Source organism: Acanthochromis polyacanthus, chromosome 7 (genome assembly GCF_021347895.1).
Source record: "Acanthochromis polyacanthus isolate Apoly-LR-REF ecotype Palm Island chromosome 7, KAUST_Apoly_ChrSc, whole genome shotgun sequence".
Taxonomy (NCBI): Eukaryota; Metazoa; Chordata; class Actinopteri; family Pomacentridae; genus Acanthochromis; species Acanthochromis polyacanthus.
Window position 1 is genome coordinate 225088 of NC_067119.1, and position 13184 is coordinate 238271.

A 13184-nucleotide genomic window follows, 5' to 3' on the forward strand; every position below is an offset into this window, starting at 1 on the left:
TTGAAGCCATGACTCGGCAACAGATCGACTACATGAAGCAATACAAACTGTTGAAGAATGGTAAATAAACTGGAGAAAAAAATGGTGAATTAAAATTAAACTGCTACACTGCAGTAAGGGGAGAATTTAAACTGCGCCACAGCTCAAGGTTCAGATCTAGAGATAGTCAGCATGATATGAGAAGATCAGTCTGCCTGCTGCAGAGGGGGACGAGGAGATGTACCTTAGCTATGCTGAGGTGTAAAGAGTATAAAGAACTTGTCTAAATGAGATGCCTCGTGGTAAATAAAGGTTCTGATTGGTTGGCAGTGAGACAGGGGGAGGGAATTGGCCCCCTCCTGCTGACTCTGCTCTACTATTGATGTTTTTAGGAAAACTCCAGGAGTCCCAGACACTATTAAAAACTGAATAAATAATATAATAGTTTCAAGAAAGGTGTGATGTTCTTACTAAAAAAATAGGCTGGACCTGGGGCGTGGAAACCCCAGAACCAGAAAAGTATAAAAGACAGGGCATCAGAGGGCAGAGTCAGATTTACCCCGGGGTATCTCTGAGTGTTTTGACCTGTGCTGCACAGAATAAACACTTTATTTTTGAATCTGAAGATTGCTCCACGACTCTTCTCTGTTTTTCATTGGTGAGACTGCTGCAACTATTATCTTTTGACCAAGGATATTTTTTAGTAAATGAGGACCTAGAATAAAATCAGAGGACTTAATCTGTGAAGACATTGTATCCACTACACAACCTGATTAACACTGCTGCGCTCTAACAGTAAAAGCTCTGCAGCTAAAACAGCTGACCGGTCACCCTGGCTCCGTCCCTCTGACTGCCTGAACAGAACCTAGCTGACCTCCCCCTATTCTTCAGGTGGTACCTGTGGAGGGTATTTATACAACTCCACCTGCAGCCTTGGACGTGCTCCAGAGATGACTGCTCCAAACCACGTTCTCACCACACTACTGACCCCCCAACAGACTCCAAGGGAGTTCACTCTGAAGCCTAACAGGGACAAAACGAGCGACTTCCCACCGCTGTACAGCTACAGAAGCAGCAGAACTCAGAGCCAGAAACACCAGCGCCACAGTCTGGAGACAACCTGTTCTCTGAGCCAATCTACAGAATAATTTAACTTACTGACAGCTGCTTCTTAACTCCAGACAACCCTCACCAAACAAGCAGAATACACAGTTCCTCACAAAAAACAGCCAACCACAAACATTTTAACTGGTTGGATGAGCCCCCGTTTGTTACAGCCTGGCTCAAAGGCTGCAACAAACACAGTGCGCTGACTAAAAATTATTTTATTGGAACCAAACAAAGCTCACACAGCTGAAAGTCCTGCACAGGGAGGTTCTAGAGATGAGCCACCTGATCCAGGTGTGGCTCATCAGCTCCAGAAAGACAGAACACCTGCCCAGGTGGAGGGTCGTCACAACAGATAGATGACTGACCGATCCTTTTGTGTTTGGACCCTAATTAGAAATATACAGTGCACAAACACAGAGAACATTATATACACAGAAGATGCTTTTTTGTTTTGTTTTTTTAAGAAGATTATACATGAAGATGAGGTTGAGGGTTTAATTGCCCACTGGGGACAAATAAAGTTTTCTGAATCTGAACAGTTATTGCACATAAGTGGAATGTGAATATAAGGGAAAAGGTGCAGCAGTAACAGAGGTAGGCATGTTCTATAGCAGCAGAAGAACACACCAGCTTCCTGTCAGCTAAGAACAGGAAACTGAGGCTACAGTTCACACAGACTCACCAACACTGGACAACAGAAGACTAGAAAGACATTGCTGGTCTAATGAGTCTCCATTTCAGCTGCAACATTCAGATTATCAGGATTTAAACAGCATAAAGCAGATCCATCCTGCCTTGTATCAACGGTTCAGGCTGCTGCTGGTGCAATTGTGTGGAGGATGTCTACTGATCATGGTTTAAACTCTTTATATGGGGGAACCATCTGCTGCTGGAAGACAGTAGAGAGGAACAGGAGGGTGGGGAACAAGGAACATAGAACACACAGGTGGATCCATGTATGATCAGACAGATGATTCATACAAAGTAGAAGCTAACATGTAAACTGATCCATAGTTTCCTGTTCTGATGTACAGCTCTGGTATTAAATCTACGACATATATAGCTGGTAGTAAAATTCAAACAGTATGTAGAAGAACAGATCAAGTATAGTGAGGGTGATGCAGAGCAGACTGGTGGAAATGAGCAGCTGGAAGCAGAGGACTGGAGGAAGGTCAGCAGCAGCATCCCACAGTGGACATGATGGAGACTGGACCAGCTGGTGGAACATCAACCACAGATCTGAAGCATCCAGCTCTGGGAGAAAGGACACAGGAACAAACAGAGTTAGTGTAATGCAATAACTGTATATATATTAAATGTAAAGGTAGATAGAGAAGGGCTCAGTACATCCAGAGAGGTCCCCCAGCAGCCTATAGGCCTATAGCAGCAGAACTAAGGGACGTCCAAGAGGAAGACTCCAGCTGACCCCATCTGGGTCACCCAGTCAGCCCTGACTAGAAGATCTGTCAGAAAGGAAGGTTTTAAGCCTGGTCTTAAAAATATAGAGGGTGTCTGCCTCCAGAACCCAAACTGGGAGCAGGTTCCACAGCAGACAGAAGTGTCCAATTCTGATGTGTAGATTTGGAATGAACGTGTCTTCCCTTTAAGCTTCAGTGTACCGCCGGTGGTACACCTACTAATTTGCATAGGAATTTCAAGAATGTCCGACGGCTGCAAACACGATTATACAAACACTATACGCCGATGGAAAGCTTAGATTCTCATGAATCCGCCGATATAAACCACTTTCAGATGCGATTACTACAGCGGGTGAGAAAAACACATTTGTCCGACAAAAACGAATATTCATCCATCCGTTCTCTATACACGGCTTCAACGCACACAGCGCGACTCACATTTCCGGGTTCATTATTGCACACAGAAAAAAAGATTCCACAAAAAACGGCCATAATCCAACCTTTTACATCCAGATGACACAAGCCAGTAAACTATTTTGTCCAAAACATGTCTTGAAGTCGGTATAAAATCCCCGAATCGGTCATTTTCAAGGAAATGCACCTCGCGATGCCCGTCCAATATTCCCTGTATTTTTCGTCATTTTTTTTTATTTAAAAATAGAATATTAGCGTTTTTTGTACTGAAAACGGCTGGAATTGACTGAAGCTGCTAAAAAATAATAATCCTGGTTTCCTCCTTCTGATCTATCAAACTGTTTCTATGCAGTAAATTTCTGCAGTCAATCAAATAAGACACTTTGTAGCCTGCTCCTTGCTGTGAACACTTGGGTTTGCTAGAACCAGACTGCCTGCAGGAGTCTCTAGAGGAATGGTGTTGGAATAAGAAACAGTGCTTCAACACAAACAAGTGAGCTAGAAAACATTGTTTTAATATGCATTTTTAACAGTGTTTCCCACCAACATCCCTTTCATGCAAATGCTATCAAATTAAGCCTCTGAGTTTTATTTTTATTTAAAAAAAAGATGGGTGAGGAATCCAAAACACTGCAATTATTAAGGCCATTGGTCATAATAACTGAGCAATCCTTCTACATTTTACATGCAGTCTGTTGAATAAAAACATCTCCTTACTTACGCCACAGTAAAACCAAAGTCTGAATGAAATATAGTAGAAATCTCTTGCCATAGAAAACAAACAAGCAAGCTATTATAATGAAAACCTTCAGTTAATTATTAAAATGATGTACAACACTCCACTCTTATTCCCACAGTCACATAGAAGATACACTGACAGCAAAAGAAGAGAGATGCCAGAACAAAGAAGAATCTCTGAGCTCCTTTGTGGCTGACAGAGTTTGAACAGAACCTGCAGAGAAGAACATTTCTAACGTGTTTCCACTGACTGGTCTCTCAGAAGTTGTTCTTCATTCATCCTGTCTGAGAAACCACACGGTAGAAGACACTTCTGATGTCGAAGGAAGCTCTTAGAGTTTGACGTGGAGCCTGTCATTCTGCAGAAGAACGGTTGATGTTTAGCTAGTTAACATATTTAGAGAGTTAGCATGTGTACAAATATTACTGGAAACTGACAAAAAGCGTGTTGAACTACAATTGCATTCTGCAACTTAAAGGACTCTGACATGAGCTTTAATGGAGCAGCAGCTCAGTGAAGCCATGCACAATTACTCAACAGTTGTAGGTAACCATCAGGCACCAAACACACCAACACACAGCTCCTATTCTAAATGGCTAAACTTCACTTTAAAACTGACTTTAACCAGCTGTAAGAGCCAACAACGGGATGAATTTAGACTTAATTCTAGATAAAATGAAGGAGAGAAAGATCACATGTAACATCTGCTCAAGCAAAAACAATCCATTTAGAACCGAAGGAAGAGAAACAAACATTTTGTATTGCTGTATTTTACACAACGGTAAGAAAAGAATTAGAGTACAAACAGTACGTCTAGTTTCATAAAGTCAGAAAAGATTTTCAATAGTGGAAAAAATCTATCACAAAACATGTGATGTATTTTTCAGTGTAAATAATTTCACCATGGTGGTGTCTCTGACTGTGAAAGACAAAGTTTAATTTCTATGATTGTATCAGCATGTGGTTTCAGTTTGAAGTGCATTTGTGTTCAATACATCAGTTACTGATCTAAAAAAACATTCATTAGTAAAATCAGTCAAAGACACAAGTTAACAGTCCAGTGCTTTGTGAAACATTCCAGCACCGAGAGAGGTCCAACAAGTTTCTACAAACAGAAGGTTCGGGTTAGCTTCTGACTGAACTGATGGAGGAATGTTCATGTGGAAAGACACCGCGGCTTTAGCAGCAGTTCCTTTGGGAGCTCTTGGCTGAACAAGCAAACGGCATCTCCTGGTTCTAACTCTGCTGTTTGGACCACAGACTGACAGCAGGATGGACTGCAAACTCTACTGTCCAACAAGCTTCAATTAAACCTGAACAGCTGGAACAATGTCTGGCAGGAGAGCAAACTAAAGAGCCACTGAAGGGCCAGGAAAAACACAAACCAAAAATCCAAGTGATTCTCTAAAAGAAAAAGTCAGGAGAAAAGCAACAAATTTAAAAAAAAAACACACAAAAACCAAACCTGTGGAGGAAGGAAGCAGTCAGGCTGAAACACAGGAAGTGAACATTTCTAAAGACAAATGATTGGGAAGACAGACACAGCTGAAGCTCACGGGGGCAACCAAAATAGGAGGGAAACAGACAAATCCAGGAAGTAAAAACACAAGCAATGCACAAGGGAAGGTGATTCCAAAATAAAACAGGAAATATCAGAAAAGTACATGAATACTAAAAGAGACACAAATGGGAAAGCAAGCAGGAAGGAATCTATCAAAAGAAAACCCATAAGAGCTGCAGGTCTACGGTTTAATAGTGGACTGACTTCCAGTTCTAACTCTTTGCTGCTCTCCAGGACACCGTTTGAGAAACATGGTGAAGTTCTTGGAGGATGGATTTTTTCAGATAGAGTTAAAGTTAGCCAAACCCTTAGCTAGCTGTTTCTCCATTTTGTTGAAAAACCTCTGTCTGTCCTGGAAGCACAGAAATTAACCTCATATCTTTTCCACGTCTGACTCTCTGAAAGCCAGAGAACATTAGGATTTATTGTATATAAAAGATATTGTTTCATTGTGTAATATAGTGTATGATCTGATAGTGTACAACTAATTAAGGGGTTTGTGTTCACTCTTCAGTGCCATATTCATTCTTTAAATCTAATATTTAAAATGACAGCATGTGTTGCTGTCATTTAGACATGGTGTGTTAGTAACGTTATTCTGTGTTTACTTCATGTTACTGGATTATGTGGTACAGCGTGACGTTGTAGAGCACTTGGTGGCCGTTGTTCCAGGCATAAAGCGCTCTGTCTCGAGGGTTGTAGTCAAGCATGGACAGGTGGCTGTATTTATTGGTCAGAGGAATGTCGATGTATTCGTAAGTGGAGGAGTTGGTGGAGTAGGCATAGTACACTTTGGTTCCACCTGAGTACCCGTTGGTGACGTACAGGGTTCCGCAGATCATGAACGCCTCACCGGCACTGCGTTTTGGATGGTTGGTCATCCAGCTGCGGATGATCTGCAGAGTGTTTGGGTTTAACTGGCTGAGGACAATGTTCCCAGCATTCTGATTGGTAGCGTAGACGGCCCAGAGCCCGCCTTCGTCCACCATGAGGTCAATGTCAGAGTGCCCCCCCCAGGAATAATGGTACATGTTGTTGTAACCGGCGAAGTCGAGCTGCCGCGAGCGGCTGATGAGCGACGTGCCGAAGTCGAACTTGATGATGGTGTGACTCTGAAACTTGTTGAAGTAAATGGATCCGTTATAAACCACCTGTCCGGTACCAGACCAGGGGTGAGGCAGACGGTGAGACGTAAAGTTATCTGTCATCATAAAGTCGTACATCGACTGATACTCCCGAACAAAGCGATTGTTATGGTAACCATCCATGTACCACACCTGTAAAAAAAAAAAAAAAAAAAGCGAGACTAAATAAGTAATGTGCAAATAATTTACAAACATAAAAGTATTAATATGATGCATGTTCATGTTCCATAGAAGTGTGGTCTCAGCATAAAGACTGTTAGCATCTAACATCAGTGATTCTCTAACTAAACAACAGGAAGGATTCTGATTCTGCTTCATCTCTTCCTGTTCCCACTTCCTGTTCACATGAACTCTTATTTCATTGTCATGTATGATGACTTGTTAAAGGGTGAAGATGACAGAGCTGCTGTTTCAGGAAGTGATGGATTTTTAACAGATAAGGTGCAGATATGTTGACTTTTAACCAACATAGCTAAAACCTTTCCAGATAGTCAGTCTGCCTGGAAACATGTGGTTTACATGTTTTACCCGTGTTGCTGTTGAGACTCACTCTGTTGTCTCCAGCCGGAGCGAGTGGATCCGTCATCCATGATCCAAACCTGGACCCAGATGTCTTGATGGTGATTGGCTCAGAGATTCCCGTCAGCTTCCCACAAGCTGAAAGACAAACAGCAATATTTAGAGTTACATAGTGGACAAAGAGACAAGAACATCCCCAGACGAGGTTTCTTTAGGTACTGGACTTTAGCTTTGAGAATAGAGTCACCGTAGTTTCAGAGCACATTTAAAACAGCAGATGTTGAGGTGAAATGCTTTTGACTACGGAAAGAAGAATAACATCAGAAATGCACCCAACAAGGATAATTATTAGAATTAAGACACTCAAATAATGTATATTCTGCACACTGATTTAAATGGTATCACAGAGTGTTTGTCACTGATAATCCACAGAAACCAGTGGCACTGCAGAAAAAATGCACAACAGACTGATACTTTGTGCAGATGTTTTCCTTGGTACGGACTCTCCGACAGTTTGTCTGGTTTCTACTGTTTGCTACCCACCGAGTCTCTGCATGCAGGCCCTCAGCCGGTCCTCCAGGCTCATCACTCGGCTGTGGAGCTCCTGGTAGTCCAGACCCCCCATTTGTTCCTGCAGCATTCCCAGCAGTTCCGTCACATTCGCTGCCTCTTCTTTGAACTGTCGGACCAGCAGAGCATCCGCCTTGTACGCCTCCAGGACTGGGATGAGTGGACGTAGCTCCTCCATCTTGGCTTTGATAGACTGACAGACAGCAGAGATAAAAACGTTGGGCTGAAGGAGGTCTGAGCTGCATTTTATTGTGGACATTTACCAGACTTGTAGACAGTGATGCTGTGAACTGCATTAGTATCAGTCTGTGCTGACTTATCCAAACACTTCGGATTATTTTAGGAAACAGAATGACTGGTGGGTGAGTGGTATGATGTCATGATGTGGGCGGTACCCTGTACTGTCTGGCGATGTTGGTCTCATGTCCATCCTCCACCTGTTTGAATTTGTTTTCCAGACCTTTGAGTTGAACTTCCATCTTCTCCACAAACTGCAGATCTCTCTGAGTGCGCTGATCCAGAACCTCGATGGACTGACTCATGTTCTGCACCTGGACACCAAGAAATACATGAAAACCACCCGCCACCATTACACATAACAGATGTTAATAACAAACATCAAGCACATCCCTACATCCACCAGTAGACGGTACAGTCCTACTAACTGGTAGCAGTATTATCATCAGTACTGTTACCTTTTCCAGCAGCTGTCGCAGCTGTTTGGTTCGAGCATCTCTGGAGCAGACAGTCTGCTGCGGGGCCACCACTGTACAAACACAGCGACCTTCAGAGTCCTGAGCTGAACTGTACACCTGCCAGCCCTCCTCAGGGGTAGAAGGACCCACCTGTCAGAGGAAATGAGAGGTGTTGCTCATTAAATCAGGTAAAGAGAGGGGCAGAGGGGGTGCTAAGGCCTTCAAACCTGCCAGACGGGCCTTGTGGCACAGCACTCAACTTTTAATTTTCTTCTTCTGCAGAAGAAGAACATTTGAATCATTAAAACTAAAGGCAAACATGCACTTGGTGCCCTCTGCTGGCTACATTCAGTACAACACCATGACCTATTTCTGAACAGCCTCCTTCAGCGGGAATCAACAATATTCTCTTTTATTTATTGTGCATTTATAAACATCAAATTGTTTTACAATTTGTCACGTCACAGGTTTAAAACAGAACTACACAACAATTCCCTCTCCTTGATAGACCTAAATATCAGCACTTTTGATTTATTTGTTTCTTACATTTCTGACATGAAGCATTTTAAAGTATTAATGGTTTTTATTGCAGTTTTTTTTTTGCATTTCTAGATATCTGTAGCTGCATCATCAGAAGAATCAGACAAGCTGCTGTTAGTTGGTTTAAAAAAAACTGAACACAATGTGAAAGCGAGACTGGACGGAGAATTTAAGCATGGAAATGAGAAAGGTGCTAAATATGTGAAAATCCAAGAATGTGTTAACGACGTGTTAAAATCCAGAACAGAACACAGAAACCTGAAGGACATCACACTCATAAACTAGATGTTATAGAAGAGGCCTCCAGCTCTCCTTTATCTCCATCAAGAACCTCAAAGATTGGAAGTGAATGGCCGTTAGCTGACCCAACCACCGTTTACCTTCTTCTACTGCTGTGATCTTTCAAAGCTAGTTATTGCTTCTTTCATCCTTCTGTCTGTGTGTCACAACTTCAGCATCTCTACACTGAAAACAGACTCGATGTGAATTCAATCAGCAGCACAAACTGGTTCCTCATCATAGATAGATAGATAGATAGATAGATAGATAGATAGATAGATAGATAGATAGATAGATAGATAGATAGATAGATAGATAGATAGATAGATGGGTTAGATAGATGGGTTAGATAGTTAGTTTGATAATCTGGATTACTGACAGATATATTACTATCTGGTTAAATCCTATTAGAAAATCTTGAGTGACCGTTTAAAGGTTCTTCACCCTGAAATCAGGTCCACTGGGTCAGTGATGGAAGAGTGAACACTCTATTTTGATTGGCTGTAAGGTGTCCACTACTTCCTGATGAAGGACTAAACAGCTCCAGAGAAACTGTTTTAAATTACTGTACACACTCTGTATCTAAGCTTAGTAACCATAGCAACGAGAATGCTTCTGTTTACAACATGGAGCTACCAATGAAGCGAGCAATGATTTTATTTTCTTAGTGTTTTTGGAGAAAACTGAAACTTTGATTAATCATGCAGCTGGAGAAAGAGACACGAGTGAAAACAAGAAACACAAGATGAAAAAGATGAAACCAAAACCAGCCAGCACCAGGACAGGCGGTTGGTACTCAGAGAACAAATAGATGTTGCTTGTAAATATTTCATTTAACCACTGAGTGCAGCTTTTAGTGTCTCTGAACCACAAACTCAAAAACACTCTGATCCTGTCAACCTCGGGATCCTTATCAATCAATAAACCAACTGAGTTATCAATAAACAACCAACCGAGCTATCAATCAATAAACCAACTGAGTAATCAATCAATAAACCAATTGAACATGCAGTCACTCTAGAGTGCTTCCTTCAAACTGCAGCCGTGAGTACAGCTGTAATTTATTATTATTATTATTATTATTATTAGCTAGTTATTACTACTAGCTAGTTAGTTATTAAGCTAGTCGTCATTAATATTATTATGAGATAGTTATTACTACTAGTTAGTTATTACTATTAGCATTCCAGTGTGTTCAAGTGAATTCCTGTGTGTGTTCCAGTGTGTTCCAGTGTGTTCCAGTGTGTGTTCCAGTGTGTTCCTGTGTGTGTTCCAGTGGATTCCTGTGTGTTCCAGTGTGTTCCAGTGTGTTCCTGTGTGTGTTCCAGTGTGTGTTCCAGTGTGTTCCAGTGTGTGTTCCAGTGTGTTCCAGTGTGTGTTCCAGTGGATTCCTGTGTGTGTTCCAGTGTGTTCCAGTGTGTGTTCCAGTGTGTTCCAGTGTGTGTTCCTGTGTGTGTTCCAGTGTGTTCCAGTGTGTGTTCCAGTGGATTCCTGTGTGTGTTCCAGTGTGTGTTCCAGTGTGTTCCAGTGTGTGTTCCAGTGGATTCCTGTGTGTGTTCCAGTGTGTTCCTGTGTGTGTTCCAGTGTGTTCCAGTGTGTGTTCCAGTGTGTGTTCCTGTGTGTGTTCCAGTGGATTCCTGTGTGTGTTCCAGTGTGTGTTCCAGTGGATTCCTGTGTGTGTTCCAGTGTGTTCCAGTGTGTGTTCCAGTGTGTTCCAGTGTGTGTTCCAGTGTGTTCCAGTGTGTGTTCCAGTGGATTCCTGTGTGTGTTCCAGTGTGTGTTCCAGTGTGTTCCAGTGTGTGTTCCAGTGGATTCCTGTGTGTGTTCCAGTGTGTTCCTGTGTGTGTTCCAGTGTGTTCCAGTGTGTGTTCCAGTGTGTGTTCCTGTGTGTGTTCCAGTGGATTCCTGTGTGTGTTCCAGTGTGTGTTCCAGTGGATTCCTGTGTGTGTTCCAGTGTGTTCCAGTGTGTGTTCCAGTGTGTTCCAGTGTGTGTTCCAGTGTGTTCCAGTGTGTGTTCCAGTGGATTCCTGTGTGTGTTCCAGTGTGTGTTCCAGTGTGTTCCAGTGTGTGTTCCAGTGGATTCCTGTGTGTGTTCCAGTGTGTTCCAGTGTGTGTTCCTGTGTGTGTTCCAGTGTGTTCCTGTGTGTGTTCCAGTGTGTTCCAGTGTGTGTTCCAGTGTGTTCCAGTGTGTGTTCCTGTGTGTGTTCCAGTGGATTCCTGTGTGTGTTCCAGTGTGTGTTCCAGTGGATTCCTGTGTGTGTTCCAGTGTGTTCCTGTGTGTGTGTTCCAGTGTGTTCCAGTGTGTGTTCCAGTGTGTTCCTGTGTGTGTTCCTGTGTGTTCCAGTGTGTGTTCCTGTGTGTGTTCCAGTGTGTTCCTGTGTGTGTTCCAGTGTGTTCCAGTGTGTGTTCCAGTGTGTTCCTGTGTGTGTTCCAGTGTGTGTTCCAGTGTGTGTTCCTGTGTGTGTTCCAGTGTGTGTTCCAGTGTGTGTTCCAGTGTGTTCCTGTGTGTGTTCCAGTGTGTCCCAGTGTGTTCCAGTGTGTGTTCCAGTGTGTTCCTGTGTGTGTTCCAGTGTGTGTTCCAGTGTGTGTTCCAGTGTGTTCCAGTGTGTTCCTGTGTGTGTTCCAGTGTGTGTTCCAGTGTGTGTTCCAGTGTGTTCCAGTGTGTGTTCCAGTGTGTTCCTGTGTGTTCCTGTGTGTGTTCCTGTGTGTGTTCCAGTGTGTGTTCCAGTGTGTTCCTGTGTGTTCCTGTGTGTGTTCCTGTGTGTGTTCCAGTGTGTGTTCCTGTATGTGTTCCAGTGTGTGTTCCTGTGTGTTCCTGTGTGTGTTCCAGTGTGTTCCTGTGTGTTCCAGTTTTTCCAGTGTGCTCCTATGTGTGTTCCTGTATGTGTTCCAGTGTGTCTTCCAGTGTGTTCCAGTGTGTGTTCCAGTGTGTTCCAGTGTGTGTTTCTGTGTGTTCCAGTTTTTCCAGTGTGCTCCTATGTGTGTTCCTGTATGTGTTCCAGTGTGTGTTCCTGTGTGTGTTCCTGTGTGTGATCCAGTGTGTGTTCCAGTGTAGCAGCAGAATATAAATAGAAGCAGAATGATATTACCAGAGTGAAGTGGGATCCGATTAGCAGCAGCAGCAGATAAGCGTTGAGCAGATTCTCCTCAGACTCCATCTGATCCAAACATTCACAGCTCCTGGTTAACTGTCGATTCAGCTGCTGGTTAACTGGTTCTAAAGCTGCTGGTTAACTGGTTCTAAAGCTGCTGGTTAACCGGTTCTAAAGCTGCTGGTTATCTGCTCTCTGCGACCGTCTCCCTCTCTCTGCTCTTCGCTCTGCTCCTCCTCCTCCTCCTTCTTCTTCTCTGATGCAACGCCAAAAATCAGCCGAGTGGAAACAAGATCCTCCAGCTCAGAGAGAGAGTGTGTCTTTGTGTATGTGTGTGTGTGTGTGTGTGTGTGTGTGTGTGTGTGTGTGTGTGTGTGTGTGTGTGTGTGTGTGTGTGCGGGCGTGCGTGTGTGTGTGTGTGTGTGTGAGAGTGATGATGTCACAGCCTGGCTGGTGAACAGATCCATGGAGCAGCAGGAGGAGGAGGAGCTGTCCATGGTGCTGAGAGTGTTACTGTGTGTGTGTGTGTGTGTGTGTGTGTGTGTGTGTGTGTGTGTGTGTGTGTGTGTGTGTGTGTGTGTGTGTGTGTGTGTTTCTCAGGAAGCCATTTGGCCCCAGGCAGAAAATGTCGGTGTTTTATGAAATATTTCTGTTTTCACGTGTTTGTCGCTGAAACGGTGAAACTGGTTTATTTTATCAATGATGTTTAAGATTTTAAATCAGATTTAGGAATAAATTTATATTTGTAACGAAACACAATATAATTTCTGAGATACTTACATTGTCATAACCTGTTTAATTCTCCCTCTGAGGCTATATTCTGTATTTTTGGTTCCGATTTCAGCTGGAGGTTTAAAGACAGTTTGAAGGAACATCAGGTCCCAACAGAAATATCTTCATGTGATTGGAGGAGATGTTAACAACCAGTTTATTACACCTCATTCTTCTAACCCTTTCTGCTTAGAGCTAGTAAAGCAAACAGAGCTAACAGAGCTGCTAAGAGCTACCAAAGCAAAAAGAGCTAACAGAGCTGTTAAGAGCTAGCAAAGCAAACAGAGCTAACAGAGCTGCTAAGAGATTGTAAAGCAAACAGATCAAACAGAGCTGCTAAGAGCTAGCAATG

General features: G+C 43.0%; 1 protein-coding gene across 1 annotated transcript; it reads right to left on the reverse strand.

Moving 5' to 3' along the window:
* Nucleotides 1–3415: 3415 nt before the first annotated feature.
* Nucleotides 3416–12377, reverse strand: LOC110966773 (noelin-like). The gene is made up of 6 exons (XM_051951018.1): nucleotides 12059–12377; nucleotides 8151–8300; nucleotides 7851–8006; nucleotides 7429–7648; nucleotides 6917–7023; nucleotides 3416–6498 (listed from the first exon to the last, which is right to left on the reverse strand). The coding sequence occupies exons 1-6, from the start codon at nucleotides 12125–12127 to the stop codon at nucleotides 5836–5838; spliced, it is 1365 nt and encodes a 454-aa protein (XP_051806978.1). The 5' UTR covers nucleotides 12128–12377; the 3' UTR covers nucleotides 3416–5835.
* Nucleotides 12378–13184: the final 807 nt, after the last annotated feature.